Source organism: Balaenoptera ricei, chromosome 4, assembly GCF_028023285.1.
Source record: "Balaenoptera ricei isolate mBalRic1 chromosome 4, mBalRic1.hap2, whole genome shotgun sequence".
Lineage (NCBI taxonomy): Eukaryota > Metazoa > Chordata > Mammalia > Artiodactyla > Balaenopteridae > Balaenoptera > Balaenoptera ricei.
Genome location: NC_082642.1, coordinates 90,142,573 through 90,166,367, shown reverse-complemented (window position 1 = coordinate 90,166,367; position 23,795 = coordinate 90,142,573). Strand labels below are relative to the sequence as shown.

The window sequence follows — 23,795 nt, the reverse complement described above, 5'->3', positions numbered from 1 at the left end:
AAGACACTGAGAAGGTTAGGACTGTGCTTTTACGTAAATGTGACAAGTTCTAAGAGAAGGCCTAAAGGGTTCTCTTTTGAGTAAAGTCTATGAATATTACTGCACCTTCACTGAGACATCAATTTTGCCTGTTTAGAGGCCTTTTGAATTTAACTCCTGCTACTTAAGATTGTTCCATTGGTTGGGAATGCCAAAAAAATAACTTTGTAAAAGTCAGGTGTTATATGTAGCTGAGGGATTCACAGACTTAAAAGATCGTGAAGTGACATTAATGGTCATCAAATCCAACCCCTTCACTCCCTCTGGGAAAAATGAAGCCCAAAAAGTTTGAATGACTTGCCTTAAGTCACAGAGCTAGTTAACAGGAGAGCCAAGGTTAGTATTCAAGTCACTTAGACCAGTAGTTTTCAACTGGGGACCCCTCAGAGGATATTTGGCAATGACTGGAGACACTTTTGTTTGTCACTTTGGAAGGTGCTACAGATGCCAGGGATGCTGTTAAACACCTTCCAATGTACAGGACAGCTCCTCACCACAAAGAATTATCTAGTTCAAAATATCAACAGTGCTGAGGTTGAGAAACCCTGACTTAGGACTACACTTTGTCACATCTATGTAATCAACTTTTACTCAATATAAGCATTCTGAGAAAAATTGTGTCAGAATAGGATATTTCCCTTTGGTCAAACAAAGAGTCAGGTAAATTTAAAGGTTCAGTTTATTTGATTCTCTGTGAGATGGAATATAATAATAAAAGAATACAACATACTCACCAGGAGCCAAAACCCATGGGTCTCCTATCATAATCTGGCAGATCTGGAGCAATCTTGCAAGCCTGTATGTTCAGGTATTTAAATATGTGGATTTTGCCTTTTATACATATCTAAACAAAGTAACATATAAATACAACCAAATTATTACTCATCTGAAATATATGTGTCCCCTCGCCTTTTAAAATAAAAATACATTTTTACTTAATGTATATTGGAAATAGAAGGCATTTCTATCAAGTATATACAGTAATATTAAAAATGTACTGATTATAACATTATATCATTTGTTACTTTAGGCATTTAAGTGATATAAATGTAGGTTTTTGTTTTCTAGTCACTAATAAGTTTCAGTAACATATAAAATAAATAATTTATGATTATAAACACTGTTAGAATACCAAGTAAACTTATATTGATTGGTTAGGCATAGTCAGGGATTTAAAGCATTGCTCCCCATGGATTATATTGGTAACTTTTGTTTTTAGGAATCCAACAATCATGCACAATTACGTTTTCAATCCTACTTCCTGTAAGAGAGAAAAGCAGGAAATGATTAAAAAAGTTATATACACTTCTGTTGCTACCTACTGACTTCTGTCCCATAAGTCAACACACAAATTCTTTAGGATTATGAGACCTTTCTATAGTTATGAAGTTTACTCATAAAGTTTAACAGCTGCCATACAGAGGCTTGTACAAGACCATCAATTAATTGCAGAGTAAGGAAAGCTACAGTGAAAAATATAAGCTGGTCAACACTTTTTAGAGTACAGAATGTCTAGAATCTATTTGTAAAGCTACCTTATAATAACTTTATTAAGTAGTTTCATTTCAGTCACTGATAAACAAATGACCAGACTGACTAAACGAGGAACTTAAGATTTTAGAAAATAGGAAAGTACAGAAACAATGGTCATGAGAAATACATTGATGATCTTTAGTTCTGTAAGCTGAGTATTTTGTCTTTAGCATTTACACTGTCTACATTTAAGTTTTACTAGAAAGAAATAACTCAAATTTTATTAGAAAAAAACTGTAAGGAAGACTCCTTCAAATTAAAAAGAAGTCAATTTAGTGAAAGGAAAAACATTTTTGGAATATTACCTATCTTCCATCCCATTTATTCAAGGCTTCTAAAGAATACATATGAGTTGTGAATTTATTTTAAAAGAACTGAATTTCCAAAAAAAAAGATAAATACATATAACTTATAACTTTTAAACTTCATCTTTTGTCAAAAAGTTCACAACATACTTCAAATCAACTATGGTTTACCTGTGCAGGAGGAGATTGTAGTGGATTATTATCTAGGGTGATCATCTGTAGGTGCCTGAGATTCCGATAACAAACAGGGATTGTTGTAATTTTATTGCAGGAAAAGTCTAACCGTATCAAAGGCAACTCTGCTAGCTCTGCAGGGAGATAAGGTGGAAATAAACAATTAATGATATTTCAAAACTAGACAATTTTTTTCAGGAGCTTCTAGCTAAATATAATGGACTTAACATAAGTATTTACCTCCATTCTTTCGTAGTGATTAACTGATATACAGCAAAGTGGCGTAAAATGAAATCTAGTTGCTTAGGGATGGTAATATTAATGAAAAGCAAACTGTCTGACCCCTTACAGAACAACAGAAAGTCTTAGAAACTAGGTCTGATACCACAGAAAGTGTGAACAACACAAGGATTACATGATAATCTGTATAAAGAACAGGTCAGATGCCTAGATCTTCAATCCCAACTCATGCAGCTAGGTAACTATTCCTTTCCAATCATGACAGGAGCTGAATTGAAAGGCTCTGAACTCAAGGACCCCAGGCACAATGGAAAGTCAGGATGAGTTCCCTGCTGAAAATGGAGGATTTAAGTAAAAGTCTACAAACTTAACCACAAGACCTTAGCACTTTCCTCCCCAACCTCACCCCATCCCCAGCTCCTGACTGGCAGTAGTTAGGAACATACACAACACTGTAGAAGAAGGAAAACATCTTTCTCTGGAGAAACTATACTGTCCCATATAAACGGCCTTTAGATACTGATAGGGAGTTTCCCCCAATAAAATATCCAGCTTACTGCTTAACTACTATTATACAATTCCTGCCCAGTATACTTGGAATTTCTAATTAGCTCTATACAGACAGTACATGATCCAGAGACATTTAGAAGAGCCTCCAACATGTAAGACAGAAATCAAAACATGCAAGCCAATCGAAAAAAAGATCTCTGAAAAAATAGGTAATATATAGGAAATAGAAGAAAACTTTGAAAACTAGAATTAATGTCTCTAATTTCAGAGAGATAAAATACTCAATTACTGAAACAAGAAAGGAATGTTTTTTTAAAAAATCAGAGAAAAACAAGGGTTCTTAGAGATGAAAAATAAGATGGCAGAAATTAAAAATTCAGAAGAATGGTTAGAGTATAAACAGTTGGAACTGTTTACCACCTGGTTAAACAAAAAGATGAAGAAATGAACAATAAAAAAGATAAGAAAACCATAGGATCAATTAAAGGAGTCCAATATCTAATTCACAAAAATTCTAGAAAGAGAAAACAGAGAAATCAGAAGACAGGAAACTATCGAAAAAGAGATATAAGACAATTTCTCAGAACGAAGGACGTGAATCTCTGGTTTAGATAGAAGCCCACCAAGTATCTAGTTTATTGAAATAAAACAACTCATACTATGGCACATCATCATAAAACTTCAGAGCGGTAGGGAAAAAAAAGGGAAGACCTTAAAATATTCCAGAGGAAAAAACTGGTAACAAACAATGGACTGGAATTGGGAATGGCATCAAATTTTCAACCATTAAATTTTTTTTTTTTTTTTTTCGGCCGTGCCATGCAGCATGTGGGATCTTAGTGCCCTGACCAGAGACTGAACCCATGCCTCCTGGAGTGTTAAGTCTTAACCCCTGGACTGCCAGGGAAGTCCCTCAACCATTAATTTTTAAAATTGAAAGCAAAAAGCGAAAAAAGACTTGAAAATCATTTGATAAAATAATTTTCAACCTAGAATTTATAACCAAATTATTAATCAATGGTGAGCACAGAATAGAGATATTTTTTTTCAAGTGAAATCTCAAAAAATGTTTTCCTATCACATGTTCTCAGGAAACTACTAGAAGATGCCCTCTAGCAAAACAAGGGAGTAAAGTAAGAAAGAGGAATTATTTGTCAGTTATACCTCAATAAAGCTGAAATTAAAAAAAAAAAAAGTAAGAAAATACACATGAAGTCCAGGAATAAGAGGAATAAGAGTTCAGCAAAGAAGAAGAAAAGCTAGGCAGAAAATAACAGAGAACAACCAGTCCAGACTGGAAGAGAAAGAAAAAAGGTTCAATGAGGGAGATATTCAGGGGAAAAAAAGAAAGATACATAATCTGATTGGTTTGACTAATAAAGCTGCTGGAAAAAGAGGGAGGAATTAGCCACGGGTACATAAAAAGCTAAGTAAATTTTTTAAAAAAGGACTTACTAACTCTAGAAAAACAACAACAAAAACAAGATGTCAAAGTTGATAAATCCAGCAATAGCTGTAAAAGCAGATCATTCAGAAATATGTCAGCAAATAGTAGTGGAAAGAGTCAAAGGACTTGAAGGTATATGCCTGGCCATTGAAACTGGAGAGAGGAATGGCTGAGGCAGGAGAATGCTATTATTTATTTTAAGCTTATTACTATTTGACTTTTTGAATAATGTATTTGATAAAAATTAAAATTAATTTAAAATCAAAATGACAATATAACAAAAGACATAATATCTTTATCTACCAAACTGTAATATGTTAGAGATCACCAAGGAACATGAACTTCCACACTAATTTGTGTAGGTGTTGGATGAAGCTTTCCTGCCATCTCAGTTTAACTGAGTATGCTGAGATTACAAGATAAGTCTACAAAAAAACATTTGAAACTATCTGTGTGACGATTTTCTTGGTAATATGCATTCAAAATAAGATAGAGAAATAAATTAGATGATGAAACTATCAGACTGCAATCATCATCTGAAATCCCAGATTTTCATCTTCACCAAAACCCCAATTGTTTTGATTATTTAATTTCATATTAAGTCAGTATTATTGCATTAGTAAGCCTTTAAAGATCAACCACAGTAGGTGGGTCCTGAGTAGAGGGGTAATCCTGATAGAAATTTTGAGTTATATGTCAGTCATGATTTTGGTCGGTCCTGCTAATGGCCTGCATTCCCACTGCTGAGGTGGTAGAAGGCAGAACCAGGAGGAAATGAGGAAGGCTCTGAAGATAAAAGGTATAAAGGTTACTGGACAAGCCTACTGAAGGGAAAGATATGCAGGATTTTGGGTAGTATGGTTGCAGAAAATGTATAAAAGTGGAATGGAAAAGTCACTTTCTGAGACGCTTACTTGGGATCAAAAAATGTCAAAGCTACACACACTAGTATATTAGAACTCAGTATCATACAGGATCAAATTGGTATAAACATCTGGATTCTACAATGAAGCAAAAGCATCATTAGTTAATTCAATATTTACTGTACATTAGAAGTCGTATTTTGTAGAAGAACCTAGATAATCAATGTCATGAAAACATCTTCTAAAGATTCCTTATCTTTGAGACAGACATTCTGAAATGTTTATAGATGAATTTCTGGAAGTTGTTTCAAGTTAATCTAGAGGACAGAGCAAGAGAAAGAGGATGGGAGTATAGATGAAACAAGAACTTCCATGAGCTAATGACTGATGTAGCTGGGTGATTCATTACTCTCATTTAGATATTAAATTTTACATAATAAAATTAAAGAAATATATATTCTGATTTAATAAAATAATGATTTTCACCATTTTCACTTTCTCTTATAGCTTTCTCTTTCATGAATTTATATTTTTGAACGATTGATCAATTATACTTAATTAATTTGTTTAATCATTTTTATCATTCAAATACATGTACCAGAACTTATAGTCAGCCTAAGACAACCAGTCTCCTAGTGTAGTCTCTCACTCCATTCATTATTCATTTTACACATCACCTCCACACAGTTAATTAGCCTCTATCTGAACATTTCCAGTGAAGGATAAAATTATTAAATTCAATCAAGTCCATTTTAAGTCAGTCAGTGCTAACTGCAGGAATGTTTTCATTATACTAAACTATCCCCTTATCAAAAACATGTTATGTTTCTCCTAAGTAGTTATGCCAACTGAAATTTCCAGTGACCCTACCCTGAGTTATCAATTATATCAGTTAACAGGATCTAAAATTACAATCACTGTTCAATAGTTATTGGAGCTTTTCACTGAAGAGTCTAGCTTTTAAAATCCACAATGGAACAGATAGCACATATTAAAGAAACCATTACATCTCAAATACTGGCTGTAACTTTTATACATTTTTGAAGTGCCCATCAGTCTGAGAGATCTTTAAAATAAAAAGGCAAAAAACAAAACAAAACAAAAAAAACTGTTTCACAATTTCTTACCTTCAGGCAAACGTACTAAGTGATTTCTTCTTACATTAAGGTCTCGCAAGGCCTCCAAATTACCAATTTGGGAAGGGATTGTTTGAATTTCATTGCAGCTCACATCCTATTTCAAAAAGATACAAAGTAAAGAATTGTACTAATATTACAAACTTGCATGCTTTAAACTATCTGTAAAATGAGGTTGGAGAAGATAATACCCCTCTTGTTGTAAAAAGTACTATGATTCTGTGTCCAAGAATAATCCCATAGTTTGCAATAGCATTTAATTTTTAAAATGTATAGGCTTTTGACTGACTCTATACATTGTATATAGATCTACATTAATTTTGTGAGCAGAACTAAAGTTAAATGACTTAAGATGTGGACAGGAGGCCTAGAATATCAGATCAAATGAAAATGTTGGTGAAAAGGTTAAAAAAAGGTATTAAAACAGACCTTTAGGACAATAGTTTTATTTTATATTGTTCTAAAGAAACTAGAAGAAAAAACAAAACTATGATAAAAATTATAATGATAAAATTATTTGAAAGGAAATCCCATTCTCAAAATACAAGTTCAACTATTCAAGAATATAAAATAAAAATGCACTGAAGATGACTCAAATCATTCTTTATCAAACTGAACATGAGGGAAAAATAATAAAGTACACATAACTCAAAGGCTATGGAAAAAGTAGATACTATTCTATTAGCAGCTCATCAACCTGATTCTAATACATATATTAGGTAGGCCTTCTGGTATCTTGGCAAATAGCTTGATTCCACTGGTTCTGAAAAGAGACTGACTACAAGGTTCCAAGATTGATAAATTCAGGATTCCATAATTCTGAGACCAGCCAGAATTTGTAAACCCATGCATAGCAACAAGAAGCTGCCTAGGTTAATAAAAGCTCTAAGATGTCACAGTAACACTTAGAATTCCTCCAATATATAAATAAAAAGAAAATACTGAGACTTGCTATTAGAAAAGACCGCTTACAAAAAACTTCAATAAGCTTCAGACATTATTTTTAAATTTTCCCAAAATATTCTCAGAAAGAAATAATACTATTTTTACCTTTCCTACCCATTCATGATTGAAGTAGAATCAGAAGCTAGACTTCTTAGCCCAATGCTCTAGGTATCAAAGCTAAAAGGGTTCTAAAAGAAGTCAAGGGATCCCTGGTTAAGAATCTGCCTGCCAATGCAGGGGACACGGGTTCGAGCCCTGGTCCGGGAAGATCCCACATACTGTGAAGCAACTAAGCCCGTGCACCACAACTACTGAGCCTGTGCTCTAGAGCCCACAAGCCACAACTACTGAAGCCCGCATGCCTAGAGCCCATGCTCCACAACAAGAGACTGCACCGCAATGAAGAGTAGCCCCTGCTTGCTGCAACTAGAGAAAGCCCGTGTGCAGCAACAAAGACCCAACGCAGCCAAAAAAAAAAAAGAAAAGAAGTCGAAAGGATAGGAAGATTGAGTCTGAGCCAGAAGGGAATAGCAATCTATAATATTTCTCTCAGAAAATATGTATGTTGAAAGACAGCAGTTTACTTTCACTAAAAAAAAAATGAAGGAGAAAAAAAAGGAAAAGAAGCAATAAGGATGCTGCAGAAAGACCCACAAGGGAATCAGGAGCATTACGATTATTAATTTTTACTCTGCCACAAGCTGTTTTTTATGACTGAAGTATCAACTCACTTCTTTCATAGAAAGCTAAAAGCACCTTCTGTGAGACTTATCTATCTCTTAAGTATTTAGGATTCAATAAGTAGAAACAGAAAGTTTAAATAGTGGTCTAGTATCTAGACTCTAAATTTAATATATTTGTGAATTCTTATATGTGACCTTTTATATTCATAATCCACCTGAAAAAAAAAAAAAGTGACCCAACATGTGGTCCAATTAGACTTTATGTGTACAGTCAGTTGTCCCTCAGTATCCGCAAGGGATTGGCTCTGAGGATACCAAAATCCATGGATGCTCGAGTGTCATACAAAATGGTGCATAATTTGCGTATAACCTACATACATCCTCCTGTATGCTTTCAACCATCTCTAGATTACTTATAATACCTGATACAATGCAAACACTATGTAAATAATTGTCACACACGGCAAATTCAAATTTTCCTTTTCAGAGATTTCTGAAAGAACAATTTTTTTAAAATTTTATTTCTTTTTTTTGGCCATGCTGCATGGCTTGTGGGATCTCAGTTCCCTGACCAGGGATCGAACCCACGCCCTTGGCAGTGAAAGTGCAGAGTCCTAACCACTGGACCACCATGGAATTCCCAGGAAATTTTTTTAAAAAATATTTTTGATTCACAGTTGGTTGAATCCACAGATGTAGAACCTACAAAAACAGAAGGCCAACTGTATTTATTTTTTGTTTATGATGTACATCTTTGTTAATAAACCTACATGGAATTATACTCCCAAATCTCAATGGACATAATTGTATTTGACCATTTCAGAAATAGGAATCATAGGTTCTGGAGTTAAGGTAGACTGGTTTCAAATTCTACTTCAGTTATGGAACCTCTGGAACCTTTGGCAAATTACTTAACCTATCTTGAGTGCTAGTTTCCTCAGCTGTAATATGATGATAACAATTCATAATGTTATTGTGGTGATTAAATAAGAAAAGCCTTATTCCCATGCCCAGAACAAAAGCACTCAAGAATAACAAGAAGTGGTAGGTGAAGGTTAAGCTTCTTAGAAAATATAAAAAATAGCTCACTTTAGAGTGGGAGCTAGGTTCTAAAGATAGCCTATAAGGTAAAAAAATAAACCTGACCTTTGTACTGCCCATTCCTTATAGGCACTAACCAAAAATCAGAATATTGATGCTATTAACAAGATTTAATTAAAAAAATTCAAACCCTTTATTAAATTATGTCTCAAAAGTTTAATAACATAGAAATCACTTTATATTGATTAGAACCTGATTAGACTTTGATTAGACTTGTACTTTCAGTTCTTTCCCAATTCTGTGTTGAAGCACTTGAGAGCTCATCAATCAGTAAAACTTCATTATCAGTACTTAAAAATAACTCAAAAACACAAAAGAGTATGTGCATGTGTGTGTGTGTATACACACACACACACACACATATATAAAACAATCAAAAAATGAAATATTAACTCACAAGTTCTGTTAAATGTCTGAGATGTCCAATTTCTTCTGGAAGTGAGACCAATTTGTTATTACTAGCAATTAAGACTTTCAATGGTAAATCACACAAGTGTACTGGCAGTGTTGACAGCTGGTTTCGACTAAATGGGTAAGTAGAAAAAGAGAAAAGTCAGAGACCACCACTCAAGGAAAAAAAACTGCCATCTTTCTCACTCTATACTCAGGATACTAACAAAGGTAAGTCTTGCAAGGAACAAACAGGATATTAGATTTGAGTTCGAGTCTTCATTTCCTCACTTGTCAGCTTTGTGCTTTTAGGCACAGCATTTAATTTATCTGCAACTTACACAGATTCCTCATCTGTAAATCACAGGGCTTACAGGACTCTTGCACCATAAAACTCCTTTGTAAATAATGAAGTGCCATATAAACAAAACATATTATTATTTTATTAAACTTAAACTTATATAGGAAAAAATGATTTTAAAATAGGGTAGATAACTAACATCCTCTCCTCTTCCTTCCAAAGAGTTATATACAAAGTGTTTGTAATTTACTTCCCTCATCATTACATTATTATAACCAAATGTACATAAACGACCCAAATATAATTCTATGGGAAATAAGGGACAGATTGTGATTTCAAATATATCATATTAACTGAAGGATAGGTAAGGAATTTTTATTTATACAAAAATATTCAAATCAGAACTGAAAGTAAAAAACACATCTATCATTAGGATAAAAATAAGTTAAAATTTTACTTATGCAGATTTAACATCTTAATCCTTAGTAACAATTGCCCCCATTTTCAAGATCTTTGATGATTTTACTAACACAGATCATAAGCCTTTAAAACTTTTAGAATCTAATAATTAGACATTCACATACAAAACTGTCTACTAGTGCTACTTTGATCATGGGAAAAAACTGAAAGAATAAATATCCCAGAGGGAAAATGAGTTTTAGAAACATATAAACTGTACATTAAAATGATTACATATAAAAATATTTCCAAAGGATATTTCATGAGAAGGGGAAAAACTCATTTAAAAATTTGACTAAAAGCCTACAAAAAAGGAAAAGTTCACCTATAATTATATAACTCAGACATAACATTTTGATGAATTTCCTTTACTTCTCTACATTTGTTTATTTTCTCCAGTCAACATTTATAACTTTTATAATGAAATAAAATAACAAAAGAACTCTTGTAAGATGTGAAAAAATGGAGTAGATGAGTTGAATAAATGCATTTATATATTCAGAACTTAGTACGCAAAAATACGTAATCACAAAAACCAAACAAAGTAATTTCAGATGTACTATTCTCATTTGATGAAGCTTATTTGAAAATGTAATTGGAAAACCACTGCTACAAGACCGCTCCAAGTCTATTAGGCTAAAGGCTCTTAGAGTTTGTTAATTATTACAAAGACAAAGACAAAGGGAGAAACTAGAGGGATATAGAAAATACCGCTAATTTAGTCTAAGAATATGTCGAGATATGGCTGATATAAACAGACAATGTAAATTTTTTTTTAATTATTAGTTTTATTTTTTGGCCGCGTGGCATGTGGGATCTTAGTTTCCCGACCAGGGATCGAACCCATGCCCTCTGCAGTGGAAGCACGGAGTCCTAACCACTGGATCGCCAGGGAATTCCCCAGATAATGTAAATTTTAGTGAAAGGGAAGAGGAAAATTGAAAAGATCACACAAAACTAAAAATTAAAAAAAAAAAATCCTTACCTAATATTTAAGAACGTTAGAGCTTGCAAGTTTAGAATTGCCTCTGGTATATACCGAATACAATTTTGGTATAAATTGAGATTCTCAAGAGAAACGAAGTGACATGCTTCTATGGGAATTTCTGAGAGGCGATTTCGTGACAGATCTGAAAGAAAAAATAAATTAAGTTTAAAATCAATCCTTGGAACTTATTTTACTGAAATTTTAAATAAAAAAGCAGGTTTCATAATGGTTTGAATTTCCTAGAGCTCCTATTGTGGAGACTGGTCCAGATTAAATATTCAAATATTAAATGATTGAAGAAACCATTTTAACATATGCCTCTATACCTGTTGCTGGGAAATGCTGATTCCTTTTGACTCTACATATACTAAAAAATAAAACCATTATTCTTTGCAAGTAACATAAATTCCAAGGAATACCAGCTTAAAAATTACATCACAGAGCATGCTAAGTACCAAATATCCTAGAAAACAAATGGATCCCTAAAATCCACCTTCCCAAAAGCTCAGACAACATTCTGAGGTTTTCAGAAAAGCGAAGCAAAAGGAAACAAAAAAATATTGTTCCTTTCTTTACCAGTCAAAAAGTATCACTGTCATGTCAAAAGGACTCAGGAACCATCTTTGCTCCCACTGGCCAAAGATGAGATAATCTGAGCTTCAATAAAGATAATAATCGCAGCGAATTGAAATCTATCACATATTATTGAATTTATCCTCCCCAAAAGATGATAAAGAACCAATTCATTACCTCGTAAGCTGATAAAGGGGGGGGGGGAAAGCAAACATTTACTTTGCCTTCCCTATGTGAACTGTATCACTGAGTAACCAAATAGATAAAGGGAAGCATCTTTATATAAGTGTTCTAGCTATAAACGAAAAATAAAGATAGAATATAGCATTTTGCAACTCTCAATGAATTAATGGATCCAGAATTGAGTATTAATGGCTGTTATCTTTACAAAAAGATAATCAGAAAGTATATGCCCATTAGAAGAACAGAACATCATTTATGGTCTTGCCAAAGGGACAGAACCTGAGTCAAATCAAGCTTTTCCATCAGCTGCAAACTTTCAGAAAATGAAGAGGACAAAGAAGTATGCTGAAATACAGTCACTCTGTCATTACCATTTAGATTTAATTAAATACACTGTGAGATTCATTTGCTCACTACTGTTTTCTCTCTTCTTCTGCCCCTTAAATTCTCTGTTGAGAATTATTTGGTGAGAATCCTTTAACTTTCCTTAGATGGAGGATCTGAATTCCTGCACATCTGCAAGTACCTTGCTTTCACCATAACAAGTGAATGATATTTCAGCTAGGTATAGACAATTCTTTTCTTGGTAATCTGTAGATGTTATTTTACTACCTTCTAGTTTTCAGTGTCACACTGAGTAGTTCAGCACATATCTGATTATTTTTCCTTTGTAAGCAGCTTGTTCTTTGTCTCCCTCCACCCTTAAATTAACACTCTGGTCCAGAACTCAGTTGGTTCTTTCAATCCTTCTTTAAACCAGAGAAATTCTCCTCTATTATACCTTTAGTTGTTGCATCTCCTCCATTTGCTCCTTCTCCTTCTTTATATTTTTTTTCTGTTTTGATATACTCTTCTACTCAATGTTCCAAACCATGAATCTGAGTCTCAACAGTAATCATTCTCTCCCTAAATTAATATATAGAAAAGTTTTTCCCCTCACTTTTTAATTCTTTCATGCTATGATTAGAAGCATGTCACCCTGTTTCTCTTGAGAATCTCAGGATAAATTAGTTTTTGTTTTTTGGTTTTTTTAAATTGAAGTATAGTTGATTTACAATGTTGTGTTAGTTTCTGGTGAATAGAAAAGTGATTCATAAAACTTGATATATATATCCTTTTTCAGATTCTTTTCCATTAGAGTTTGTTACAGGATATTGAATATAGTTCCCTGTGCTATATAGTAAGACTTTGCTGTTAGATATATAGTAGTTCGTATCTGCTAATCTCAAACTCCTACTTTATCCCTTCCCTCCCCTTTCTCCTTCGGTAACCATAAGTTTGTTTGCTACGTCTGTGAGTCTGTTTCTGTTTTGTAAGTAAGTTCATTTGTATCATTTTTTTAGATTCCACATATAAGTGATATCATATGATATATGTCTTTCTCTGTCTTACTTCACTTAGTATGATAATCTCTAGGTCCATCCATGTTGCTGCAAATGGCATTATTTCATTCTTTTTTACGGCCGAGTAATATTCCACAGTGTGTGTGTGTGTATACACACGCACACACACATACACATACACCACATCTTTATCCATTCATCTGTCAATAGACATTTATGTTGCTTCCATGTCTTGGCTATTATAAATAGTGTTGCTATGCACACTGGAGTACGTGCATGTATCTTTTCGAATTAGAGTTTTCTCTGGATATATGCCCAGGAGTGGGACTACTGGAACATTCTGTTTTGTTTTATTTGTTAAACTTGTCATCTATCTCTTCGAATAGTTCTATTTCATTGAAATCACTTCTTCTAGATGTAATCCTTGTTCATCCTCTCTGGTTGCTGGAGTTCCTTTAAATGAATTATCTTCCTTTGCCAATTCATGGCTTGCCTCATCTTTGGAGCTCAGATCAAGCTGCTAGAGTACCGTGAATGGCATTCAACATCAAAATAGTGGAAGCAAGCTCCATGATGCACTGGAACTAAGCTTCCCCTCTGGGGCACAGTTCTTCTTGAGAACTCAAAAGTTTTGATAACTGCCATAGGTTTTTGCCTCTTATTTTCATTTGGATCCCAGTATGTCCCCCAGACTCACATATTCCCTACAGGTCCCACCAGCCTGTGAGCCTCCGAGTTGCTTCACTCTGAAGTAGTACTTAGTAACTGAAGTTGGGAAAGACCACCATCTTACCAAAATGCCTCCCCATATTGTATTCATTAGGAAAAAGTTAAAAGCCCAGGTAGCAAAGGGCATCAAATATTTACAAATAAAAATTTCCTACAGAATCACACGGTAAATAACTTATTTAATACAAAATACAACAAAAGTTATTTTATAAATTCCTACTTAAATTTTGTTAGTATGATTTTAAAAATTGAAGAAATGAAAGAAATAAATTTCAATTACAAACTGCTCCTTAGGGACTTCCCTGGTGGTGCAGTGGTTAAGAATCTGCCTGCCAATGCAGGGGGACATGGGTTCGATCTCTGGTCTGGGAAGATCCCACATGCCGAGGAGCAACTAAGCCTGCATGCCACAACTACTGAGCCTGTGCGCCACAACTACTCAGCCTGTGTGCCACGACTACTGAAGCCCGAGCGCCTAGAGCCCGTGATCCACAACAGGAGAACCCACTGCAATGAGAAGCCTATGCACCGCAATGAAGAGTAGCCCCCACTCGCCGCAACTAGAGAAAGCCCGTGCACAGTAACGAACATCCAATGAGGCCAAAAATAAATAATAAAATAAAATTAAAAAATTTATTTTAAAAAAATTGTCAGCAGAACTTCATTCTTTCTGGAGCTTCTAGGAGAAAATCTGTCTTCTTCTTTTTCCCAGCTTCTAGAGTCTGTCCACATTCTTTGGCTCATAGCCCCATTCCTCCATCTTCAAGTCAGCAATATCAGGTGGAGTCCTTCTGATGCTGCCATCTCTGCGGGTCTCCCTCTTCTGCCTCCTTCTTCCACTTTTAAGGATCCTGTGACTTTGCCCACCTCCCCCTGCTCCCAAATAATCAACGATAATCTTCCTATTTGAAGAACAGCTGATGAGCAACCTTAATGCCCCTTTGCCATGTAGTGTAACATATTCATAGGTTATAGGGATTAGGATGTAGACTAATCCCAACATCCTAATGGGGGGGGGCCATAATTCTGCCTAGCACACCTCTCAACTTTCTAAAAGTAGAAGCATACTTTATGTGTTTTCTTTTGTGACCTTCTCTCAACATTTGAGATTCATTCATGTAGTTGCATACTGCAGTAGTTCCTTCATTTTCATTGTCTTCATACTATTCTACTATATGAACGTGCTACAATTTATTTACTCATTCTACTACTGATGAACATTTCGATTACACACTGAACTAGGAGAGAAAATGCTGTGTAATAAGATTTATGTATCATCAACTCCAAACTGTTTTCCAAAGAGATTGTACCAATTTACACATCTACCAGCAATGTACAAAGAGTTCTTGTGGCTTCATATCCTTGCTAATACTCGTTATTGAGATGTTTTAATGTTTATTATGTTTTAAAGATTTTTATACAGTGGCATTTCATTGTAATTTTAATTTTCATTTCCCTGATTATTAATGAGGTACAACAGCTTTTCATATGTTTATTGGCCATCTAGATTTCCCTTTTTGTAAAGTACCAGCTCAAGTCTTTTGGTTTGTTGGACAGCTTTATAAATTCTGAATATGAGATTGTTATCAGTTATATGTGTTGCAAATGTGTTCTCCCACTCTGTAGTTTGAAGTTTCACAGTTTTTGTGGTGTCTTCTGATGAACGTCTTTAATTTTAATAGAGTAAAATGTTTTATTAATTTTTTCCTTTATGGTTAGTGGTATTTGCAGTTTTAAAAGAAATCCTTCCCTACTCCAAGGTCACAAAGATATTCTTTTCTAAAGGTTTTAGAGTCTGACATTGAATCTACCAGGAATTTATTTTCTAGTATGATGTGAGGTAGAAGGCCAATTTCATGTTTTCCTACAGGGATACCCATTTATCCCAGTGACAGTTACTGAAAAGACCATCACCTCCCCCCCCAACTATTTCCCTGTAACACCTGTCATATATCAGGTGCCTACATTTGCATGGGCCTGTTTGGGGGCTTCTCTAATCTGTTCCATTGCACTACTTATATATTCTTATGTCAATATTACACAATCTTAATTACTATAGCTTACAATGATTTCTGAAATCTAGTAGAGTGATGATGTACTCCTACATCACTTCTAGTAGGAGAGGTATTCCTTCCTCTTTGTAGTTCTTCAAGTGTGTCTTGGCTTTCTAGGTCCTTTGCATTTCCCTGTAAGTTTTAGAATGAGCCTGTTATATCTCATAAAAACACTTGTTCGAACTTTTACTGAGATTGCACTGAATCAAACAACAATTTGGAAAAAAATGACATCTTTACTTGATTTATTCACAGGTCTTTATTATTTTATAAATGATATATATTTTTCAAGTTTTATTTTCTAACCATTAGTTACTCACAGAAATAAAATTGATTCCAATATATTGATTTTGTACCTTGCAACTTTTGATAAATCTTTTTATTAGTCTATAAAATTTATCTGTAGATTCATTTGGATAGCTCCAAATCCACAATTACTTAGTTCTGTGAATAATGAAAGCTTGTTTCTTCCTTTCTGATACGTATGTACGTATCTACCTACCTACCTATCTATCTATCTATCTATCTATCTATCTACCATCTAATTCTCTTACAATGCTGGCTAGGACCTCTAGTATAATGTTGAATAAAAGCAGTAATTGAAGGTATTCTTGTCTTGTTCCCAATTTCAAAGGTTTTCTGTAGATATTCTTTATCAGATTAAGGAAATTCCTTTCTATTCCTAGTTTGCTATGAGTTTTTTATCAGTAACAAATGTCATATTTATCAATCTCTTTTTCTCCATCTATTGAGATGATCATAGGATTTCAATCTTTTACTACATTAATATTGAATTAATTTTACTCTTTATTCCACTATTCTTTATTCCATTAGTGTAGAACTGATTTTTTCCTTATTAAAACTTTATTCTATCAGTATATTAAATTTACTTTCTAATGTTAAATCTTGTATTCCTGAGATAAAATAAATTTAGTCATGATGTATTATCCTTTACATTAGCTAGACTGAGTTCATTAACATTTGGTTCAAGATTTTTGCATATATGATCATGAATGAGTTTGAACCATTTTCTTTTCTCATACTAACTTTGAGGGTTTAATATCAAGGTTGTATTAGTCTCACAAAATTTAGTTTGGGGGTATTCCCTCTTTTTCTATTGACTGAAAGGATTTATACAGCTTTCAAATGATTTCATTTTAAAAGCTTCTTAGAATTCACTGGTGAAGCCACCTGGGCCTACGTTTTCCCTGAAGGAAGATTTTTCACTATTGACTGAATTTCTTTAATATTGATAAGACTATTAAAGTTTTATATATATCTTCTTGAACCAGTTTTCAGTTATTACAGTCTAGGAGTTTGCTATTTTCATCAGAATTTTCCATTTTATTAGCATAAAGTTGTTCATAATATCCTCTTTATTTTTTTAATGTTTACAGCATCTGTGGGGATGTCTCTATTTTCATTTCTGACTTCGGTTTTTGCACCTTATTTCTTTCTTGAGCAACCTCATCAGAGATTTGAAAATATCATTAGTGTTTTCAAAGTATCCATTCTGGCTTTGTTAACCCTATTCATTGTACAGTTTTTATTTTGTTTATTTCTGTTCTTATCTTTATCATCTTCCTCTTATTGGGGGGAAGGGGTTGTGCTATTCTTTTCCTAATTTATAGAGATGGAGGCTTAGCTCAATAATTTTTAGACTTATTTCTTTCCAAATATATGCACTTAAAGCTTTTATAAAATTCCCTCTAAGTGCTGCCTTAGCTGTATCTCATGAGTCTATATATATACATTTTTTAATTAGAATATTCAATTAGAAAATATTTCCTCATTTCCATTATGATTTCATCTCATTCTGTTAGAAATGAATTCCTTAATTTCCGAACATATAATGATATTCTAATTATCTTTTTTGTTAATGATTTCTAACAACTGTATATGGTAAAAGAACATGCTTTATGTGATTTCAATCCTCTCATGTTTGTTTAGATTTTCCTTACGGTCCAGCACATGGTCCATTTTTATACATATTCTATGTGAGTCTGACAAGAATATTTATTCTACATTGGCTTAATGTTCTAGTTATGTCTACTAGGTCACATCTGTTTAACTGCATTGTTCAAGGCTCGTCCTTACTGATTTTTTTTTGGTCAGTTTTTTCTATCAACTGCTGAGAGAGAAGGGTATATTAGTCTTTCATTTTTATTGCTATTTGTCTATTTCTCTCTTTAATTCTTTAACCCTTTCTTTATGTATTTTGGACTTTTGTTATTAGGTACCTACAAAATTTTAAATTATTATTATTATTATCAATTTTTTTTTTGGCCATGCCGTGTGGCATGTGGGATCTTAGTTCCCCAACCAGGGATCAAATCCATGCCCCCTGCAGTGGAAGCATGGAGTCTTAACCACTGGACCGCCAGGGAAGTCCCCAAAATTTTAAATTATTACCTTCCTGATAAATCAAACTTTTTATAATTCTTAAGTTACTTCTTCCGTTCCTAGTACTGTAATTTGCTTTGAAATCTCTTCTTTTGGTTGGTTTGGTGGACTTACTTTAATGTGACTCCCATGATCCCTATTTACACCCTTGTATAATACCCCCTCCTCCACTTGAGTGTAGGTGGGACTTCAAAACTAACTTGCTCCTAACCAATAGAATACTGCAAAGATGATGTGATGTCATTCCCGTGGTTACGACTGTCTATCTGATCTGTCCTATCTCTGTTGCCAAATTTGAAGAAGTAAGCTGCTGTGAATTCTATAGTTGCAAGGAAATAAATTCTGCCAACAACCTGAGGGAGATTGGAAGCAGATCCTTCCCCTGTCACACCTCGAGATGAGAACTCAGGCCTGATCAACACCTTGACTGAAGCCTTGCAGCAGACCAGTCTAAACTGTGCCTAGGCTCCTGATCCAAAGAAACCATGAAGTTCCTTAAGCTGCTAAGTTTGTGTAACTTGTTATACAGCATAGAAAACTAACACAGTCAATATTTCTACAGAGTACCTTTTCCTATTCTTTAATTTCGACCTTTCTGGATCATTACACTTTGAACGTGTTTCTTATAAACAGCACATAGGTAGATTTTGCTTTCTTTTTATTGTCTGACAATCTTAATCTTTTAACTGAAGCACTCTATATTTAACATAATTACCCAATATATTTGGACTTTTTAAAAGGTCATGTTATTTATGACAGATGTAGTTCATTGCCCTTTGAATATCTATGCTCTTTCCTTCCTATCAGAATCTCAATTGTGTTGAAAACAGCAAAGGGCTCAGCTAGACCACTGACTGATATTTCCAATTTTATTAATCATTAAAGTTCAAACAAAGGAAATAAAGACAGATATAAAATTTAACCATATTTGTCCTGGTAACTAAATTGATGTAGGAAATTCTCATTTATAGCCAGTGTCCTGAGTTGGTATGCAAACTGAATGCTTTGAAACTACCTCATGTTTTTCCATAGAGGGAAAAAAGACTTCTTAGCTGTTGAGGGCTAACTTCACACACAATGCCAATGCCGATGTTATATATTCGCAAATATATTCCTTTTCCAGTATTTCCTATCTCAGTACATGATGCTTTTGTCTATCCAGTTGCTTAAGTCAGAATTCTGGAAGCATCCTGACACCTTTCTTTTTTTCCCTTAATCTAATCCTATCAACAAACACTGTCAGTTTCTTGGTCCAAATATATCTTGGGCCTCTCCATTTCTCTTCATCTCTTTGTCACTGCCTCTTAGAATTGTTCTAAGAATCAAATCAAACAATGCATGGAAAATTACTTCATATACTGTAAAATGCCAAGAGGCACACACGCATAAAGCCAGCTTCATAAGGCTGACAGCCATACAGCAAAAACAAATAACACCCATCCCCCTAATTTCAGGGTACTGTACCCTGCAATAAAATATTACAGAGTACAATACAATAATTTATGATCTTTGGTCACCAAAAAGAATATTGCTTTCAGTATACTCTACCTTTAAAAGGCAAAAAAGGTAGAGAACATTTATCTAAAGATTTACATTAAAATGTTTAAAATAGTTTCCTTATCTTTCAGTGAGGTTAAATAAGCAGAGAGGTTACTGTATCTTTGTGTCACTAGAGTAAACTTGCTTTCACACATACAGATAAGACTAGTTATTGCCACACAAGCCCCCTAAATTTCCATTTCTGTGTCAGTGTAGTCAGTTGTAGGCTGTTTCCAGATTGCAAGCTCAATTGAGATTTGCCAAGTATTGTAAACAGCCACAAACAGGATAATAAGCAATTATGCAATTAAGCTATTAAGTTACTTCTATGTATCATATCCTGAATGTGGCCTTGGTCTTGCACCAGCCATTATCTTTTCTGCTAATGCTAGTAATATGAGCCAACAACTATACCACTCTGGCACAGCCCTTGGATGTATTATTCAGTTGAGCAAAGCAGAAAAACCCTATTGTGGCCTGATAAAAATATGAGAAAAATTTTCGCTAAAAAATGTACCATGGGGCTTCCCTGGTGGCGCAGTGGTTGAGAATCTGCCTGCCAATGCAGGGGACACGGGTTCGAGCCCTGGTCTGGGAAGATCCCACATGCCGTGGAGCAACTAGGCCCGTGAGCCACAACTACTGAGCCTGCGCGTCTGGAGCCTGTGCTCCGCAGCAAGAGAGGCCGCGATAGTGAGAGGCCCGCGCACCGCGATGAAGAGTGGCCCCCGCTCGCCCCAACTACAGAAGGCCCTCGCGCAGAGACGAAGACCCCACACAGCCATAAATAAATAAATAAATAAACCCAAAAGTTAAAAAAAAAAAAAAGTACCATGGAAGTTTCAATTAACTAAAAGAAATATTTCAATGGAAAAAGTTTTAAGGCATTTTGTTTGCAATCAAATGCCTGATTATTTTCCTAATTTACAAAAAAGTTACCCTCCAAGTTAAACTCATCTCAGATCTACTTTAAGTTTAAAAATAATATGTTAAAGAGAAAAGTCTAAAAAAATAGTAAAAAGAATCTTTAATATTAATGGGGGGGTGCACAAGAATGATCACTCTAGATTCACATAGCAAATATTCACTGAGTAGGGACTATGTCTGTTTTGTTCAACTCTGTATAGTTGGCACTTAGTAGTGCCATAGTACATAGCACATAGTAGGTACTCAATAAAATATTTATTAAAAAAAAGACCAAATAAATGAATGAAACAAAAACTCCGGAATCAGAAATGGGTAAGAATCCTGTCCTCCATCTTATAGAGCTTCATCTATGGTAAGACTGTAACATAATTAATATACTGATAAAGGACCAAATCACAATTTTGCCTTTATGATTTTCTTTTTTAAATACTACATAACCTGGATTGAAAATAATTTATTTCCAAAAAAGTGTTAGATAAAATGAACCAAATCCAACTCTTGAGGGAAAAACTATTATGTGCATCAAACCATAGATAAGTATTTATAATTTAAAAAAAGCTGAGATAGGTTACAACCATAAGAAAGAGTGGTTAAGGTATATAAAAAATGACATTGGGGGGCTTCCCTGGTGGCGCAGTGGTTAGGAATCTGCCTGCCAATGCAGGGGACACAGGTTCGAGCCCTGGTCTGGGAAGATCCCACATGCCGCAGAGCAACTAAGCCCATGCACCGCAACTACTGAGCCTGCGCTCTAGAGCCCGTGAGCCACAACTACTGAGCCCGTGTGCCACAACTACTGAAGCCCACGTGCCTAGAGCCCGTGCTCTGCAACAAGAGGGGCTGCTGCAATAAGAAGCCCGTGCACTGCAACAAATACCCCCACTCACCACAACTAGAGAAAGCCCATGCGCGGCAACGAAGACCCAACGCAGACAAAAATCAAATAACTTTTTTAAAAAAATTTTATTTATTTATTTTTTGTCTGCGTTGGGTCTTTGGTGTTGTGCATGGGCTTTCTCTAGTTGTGGTGAGCGGGGGCTACTCTTCATTGCGGTGCATGGGCTTCTCATTGCAGTGGCTTTTCTTTGTTGCAGAGCATGGGCTCTAGGCATGTGGGCTTCAGTAGTTGTGGCATGCAGGCTCAGTAGTTGTGGCTCACGGGCTCTAGAGCGCAGGCTCAGTAGTTGCGGTACACGGGCTTAGTTGCCCCGCGGCACGTGGGATCTTCCCGGACGAGGGCTTGAACCCGTGTCCCCTGCATTGGCAGGCAGATTCTTAACCACTGAGACACCAGGGAAGTCCCTAGCATTTCCTTATATTCTGACACAGCAAGATGTTCCAGGCTTATCTTGCAACTTCTGTGCCCCAGTTGTAGAATCAGCTATTTTTCACCCTCGTGTAACAGCAACATCTGTGGCATTAGATTTGTGGGGTAGGGGGCAAAAGGGAAAACCACCAATCCCAAGGGAAGTTTCAGAATTAATGACCGTTGGGGTTTTTTTTGTAAGCCACTAAGCTTTGTAGTGGTCTGTTATACAGTAATTGAAAAACAAAACAGAAATTGGTACCTGGAAGTGGTGTGTAACAAAAAACTAAAACATCTGGCACTGGCTTAAAATGAGGCAGCAGGCAGTGGCCCTAAGGGGCCTCCCAGTGCCTGTTAGTGGAGGCTGGAGGGCAGTGGAAAAAAAAAATGCTATTGAAGGCTGGAGAAAAGGGCACCCTAGTTCTGCTCTGGCAGAACAATTAAAGAAACTATAACCTGCCATATCATGATAGGTACAGAGGGTATCTAAAGGATTTAAATCACCATAAATACATGTGGCTATCTGTAGTGAAACATGTTAGTTGAAGAGGTATATGACAATAAAGATCACTAAGTATTAATCTTAAATCTTGATAAGAAAGGGCATATATATATTTACACACATACATACGTATATATATTCCTGTAATTTTCTAATTAAATTTTTCTCCCCTCACTTATTTTTACATATCATTCAAATGTATTACATATTATTCCTTTTCAAATAATGCAGAGAAGACAAAAAAAGTCAACCAACTTAAAAGACTCTCTTTGCTCACACAGGAAAGAACGTGAATTTCTGCCTAGAATGGATTCTGGTTTTATATAATATTGGAAAATGAACTCAATTTTAGAGTTTACAAAGACCATCCTTAAAAGTGTTATCCAATTCTCATAATATTTTCTTTCATCTTGAAATATGGCTCATTACATACCCTGCCAATAAAAAAGTTTTCAAAACTATACCCCAAAACAATGCAATTTAGAGAAAAACTATTATCTTAAATGAGACATACGATATAGCCAGACTTTAGCCCTAGCTCTACCATTTACTACCATCTCAATCTCTAGAACATTTCAGAATCTTCTTCTCTAACACTTTCACTGAGATGTTTTCAATTATTTTACTTTTTTTTTTTTCAGGTAAGAAGCATGCTAGGGGCTTCCCTGGTGGCGCAGTGGTTGAGAGTCTGCCTGCCAATGCAGGGGACACGGGTTCGAGTCCTGGTCTGGGAAGATCCCACATGCCGCGGAGCGACTAGGCCCGTGAGCCACAATTACTGAGCCTGCGCGTCTGGAGCCTGTGCTCCGCAACAAGAGAGGCCGCGATAGTGAGAGGCCCGCGCAGCGCGATGAGGAGTGGCCCCTGCCTGCCGCAACTGGAGAAAGCCGTCGCACAGAAACGAGGACCCAACACAGCCAAAAATAAATAGTAAATAAATAAAATTAAAAAAAAAAAAAAAAAAAAAAAAAAAAAAAAAAAAGCATGCTAAAAGGTACTTTTTCCTAAGTCTATTTCTCCCATTAACTGTTCAATAACTTTATGATTTTATGAATTAGGAGTAGTTGATTCCTACTTTCGGGGGACAAACCTGGAGCCCAAAGACGACAGTAATGTGGCTTC

General features: G+C 35.1%; 1 protein-coding gene across 10 annotated transcripts in view; it reads right to left on the bottom strand.

Moving 5' to 3' along the window:
* Positions 1-23,795, bottom strand: part of LRCH3 (leucine rich repeats and calponin homology domain containing 3) — a 108,917-nt gene that overhangs the window by 56,716 nt on the left and 28,406 nt on the right. For 8 of the 10 annotated variants that reach the window (XM_059920906.1, XM_059920910.1, XM_059920902.1 and 5 more), the window contains exons 2-6: positions 11,112-11,256; positions 9,374-9,500; positions 6,239-6,344; positions 2,049-2,185; positions 774-883 (exon numbers count right to left, since the gene is read on the bottom strand). In XM_059920906.1, coding sequence (XP_059776889.1) covers positions 774-883; positions 2,049-2,185; positions 6,239-6,344; positions 9,374-9,500; positions 11,112-11,256 — 625 coding nt within the window. The remainder of the gene's footprint in view (positions 1-773; positions 884-2,048; positions 2,186-6,238; positions 6,345-9,373; positions 9,501-11,111; positions 11,257-23,795) is intronic. The other 2 variants (XM_059920903.1, XM_059920912.1) reach the window with 2 other exon arrangements.